Here is a 2,500-nt window from a genome sequence, read left to right as displayed (position 1 = left end):
GGGATATGTGTGTGACGTGTGTTTGTGTGGAGTGTGTGGAACGTGTGTTTGTGTGGAGTGTGTGGGACGTGTGTTTGTGTGGAGTGTGTGGAACGTGTGTTTGTGTGGAGTGTGTGGGACGTGTGTGTGACGTGTGTTTCTGTGTAGTGTGTGGGACGTGTGTGACGTGTGTTTGTGTGGAGTGTGTGGGATATGTGTGTGACGTGTGTTTGTGTGGAGTGTGTGGGACATGTGTGTGATGTGTGTTAGTGTGGAGTGTGTGGGATATGTGTGTGACGTGTGTTTGTGTGGAGTGTGTGGAACGTGTGTTTGTGTGGAGTGTGTGGGACGTGTGTTTGTGTGGAGTGTGTGGGACGTGTGTTTGTGTGGAGTGTGTGGAACGTGTGTTTGTGTGGAGTGTGTGGGACGTGTGTGTGACGTGTGTTTCTGTGTAGTGTGTGGGACGTGTGTGACGTGTGTTTGTGTGGAGTGTGTGGGATATGTGTGTGATGTGTGTTTGTGTGGAGTGTGTGGGACGTGTCTGGAGTGTGTGGGTCATGTCTGGAGTGTGTGGGACTTGTCTGGAGTGTGTGTGACGTGTCTGGAGTTTGTGGGACGTGTCTGGTGTGTGTGGGACGTGTCTGGCGTGTGTGGGACATGTGTGGGACGTGTCTGGAGTGTGTGGGACGTGTCTGGAGTGTGTGGGACATGTGTGGAGTGTGTGGGACATGTGTGGGACGTGTCTGGAGTGTGTTGGACATGTGTGGGACGTGTCTGGAGTGTGTGGGACGTGTCTGGAGTGTGTGGGACATGTGTGGGACGTGTCTGGAGTGTGTGGGACATGTGTGGGACGTGTCTGGAGTGTGTGGGACGTGTCTGGAGTGTGTGGGACATGTGTGGGACGTGTCTGGAGTGTGTGGGACGTGTCTGGAGTGTGTGGGACATGTGTGGAGTGTGTGGGACATGTGTGGGACGTGTCTGGAGTGTGTTGGACATGTGTGGGACGTGTCTGGAGTGTGTGGGACGTGTCTGGAGTGTGTGGGACATGTGTGGGACGTGTCTGGAGTGTGTTGGACATGTGTGGGACGTGTCTGGAGTGTGTGGGACGTGTCTGGAGTGTGTGGGACATGTGTGGGACGTGTCTGGAGTGTGTGGGACATGTGTGGGACGTGTCTGGAGTGTGTGTCTGAGTGGATAAACATACTTACTAAACACTGACAGGTCAAGCAGGGATTCTGCTTAGAGGTAAATTGCTGACCATCAGAATACACCTCTGACTCATAATCACACTGTACAGACCTACACACACACACACACACACACACACACACACACACACACACACACACACACACAGTGTCAGTACGGAGCAGTGGCCTCACTTTTCCTGTATAATATAAACGTGCGTGGTGTGTGTTTGTGTGTGTGTGTGTGTGTGTGTGTGTGTGTGTGTGTGTGTGTGTGTGTGTGTCAGTCACTTTTGAAAGCAGTCTTTGTCCCTCTTGATTGGATGATCACAGTGAGGGGTGGGGAGGGGGAGGGGCTTACAATTAATAGCTCCATTCTGAGACAAACAAAGACATAAACACAGTAACAGTTGTGAGTGTGTTAATTACTATGTTGTGTGTGTGTGTGTGTGAATTTTTGTACATTAGCACTGTTGAACTCGACTCACCTCACACACACACTGCTTACATCGATCTCCACTGGGAACCGGATCCCCGTTTAGGAATATCTGTCCGTTCTGGGAACAACCTGTAAAGTCACACAGCATTAAAGTGTAATAATCAGACAAGATCAAAGCCGTCACAGCGCTGCAGCGTCCAGTTATTATCATTACACTTAACTTTTAGTAGCTTTTCTCTTTGTTCTATTTTCCTTTTTACACAAATTAAGTTCCAGGTCATGAGATAAATATTGTTGTGAAGCTCAAATCCATCAGGAAGAAAATTTAAATAACTGCAGAACTTTTTGGTTCGACTTTATATCAGAATGTTGATCACAAAAATGTAAAAGACTTCTGATTTATAACTCATTTTACTACATTTAGCACAGTTACACACACACACACACACACACACACACACACACACACAGCGCTGACTGTCTGACTCACGATTACAGGAAGGACTGTTGTTTCTATGTGTCGTGTCTCTACACTCGGTGTTACACTTCTCTGTAGAACATTCAACTCGTCCCTCCTGAAAATGACAGAAAGCAGTCAGGACTAAAGGACGAGGCATGTGAAGCCTCATAAGACCTTCATTAAGCATGACATCCACAGCACAGAAACAAACAGGATAAAGAGAAGGCTTCACAGTGTTGATGAGGATTAAAGGGTCAATTTTATACTTTATATATTTTTGGATTCATGACGTTTCTTTTACGGAGGTTTTTTATTGAAACAAGTAAAAACAATTAAAAAAGCGGATATTTTTTTGATGGTGATGTAGAACTCGGTCTTGGACCTGTTTAGATTACTGCGGTTTTCAGGAACTTATGTTCTCTAACACACTGTGTG

The 2,500-nt window shown here is 47.0% G+C and overlaps 1 protein-coding gene across 2 annotated transcripts in view; it reads right to left on the bottom strand.

Annotated features, from left to right (window-relative positions):
* Positions 1–2,500, bottom strand: part of kcp (kielin cysteine rich BMP regulator) — a 29,872-nt gene that overhangs the window by 18,194 nt on the left and 9,178 nt on the right. For both annotated transcript variants that reach the window (XM_060878781.1, XM_060878780.1), the window contains exons 9-12: positions 2,096–2,180; positions 1,655–1,734; positions 1,458–1,543; positions 1,188–1,278 (exon numbers count right to left, since the gene is read on the bottom strand). In XM_060878781.1, coding sequence (XP_060734764.1) covers positions 1,188–1,278; positions 1,458–1,543; positions 1,655–1,734; positions 2,096–2,180 — 342 coding nt within the window. The remainder of the gene's footprint in view (positions 1–1,187; positions 1,279–1,457; positions 1,544–1,654; positions 1,735–2,095; positions 2,181–2,500) is intronic.

Source organism: Tachysurus vachellii, chromosome 9 (genome assembly GCF_030014155.1).
Source record: "Tachysurus vachellii isolate PV-2020 chromosome 9, HZAU_Pvac_v1, whole genome shotgun sequence".
In the NCBI taxonomy this organism is placed as follows: Eukaryota; Metazoa; Chordata; class Actinopteri; order Siluriformes; family Bagridae; genus Tachysurus; species Tachysurus vachellii.
This window is presented reverse-complemented; position numbering and strand designations above follow the sequence as displayed.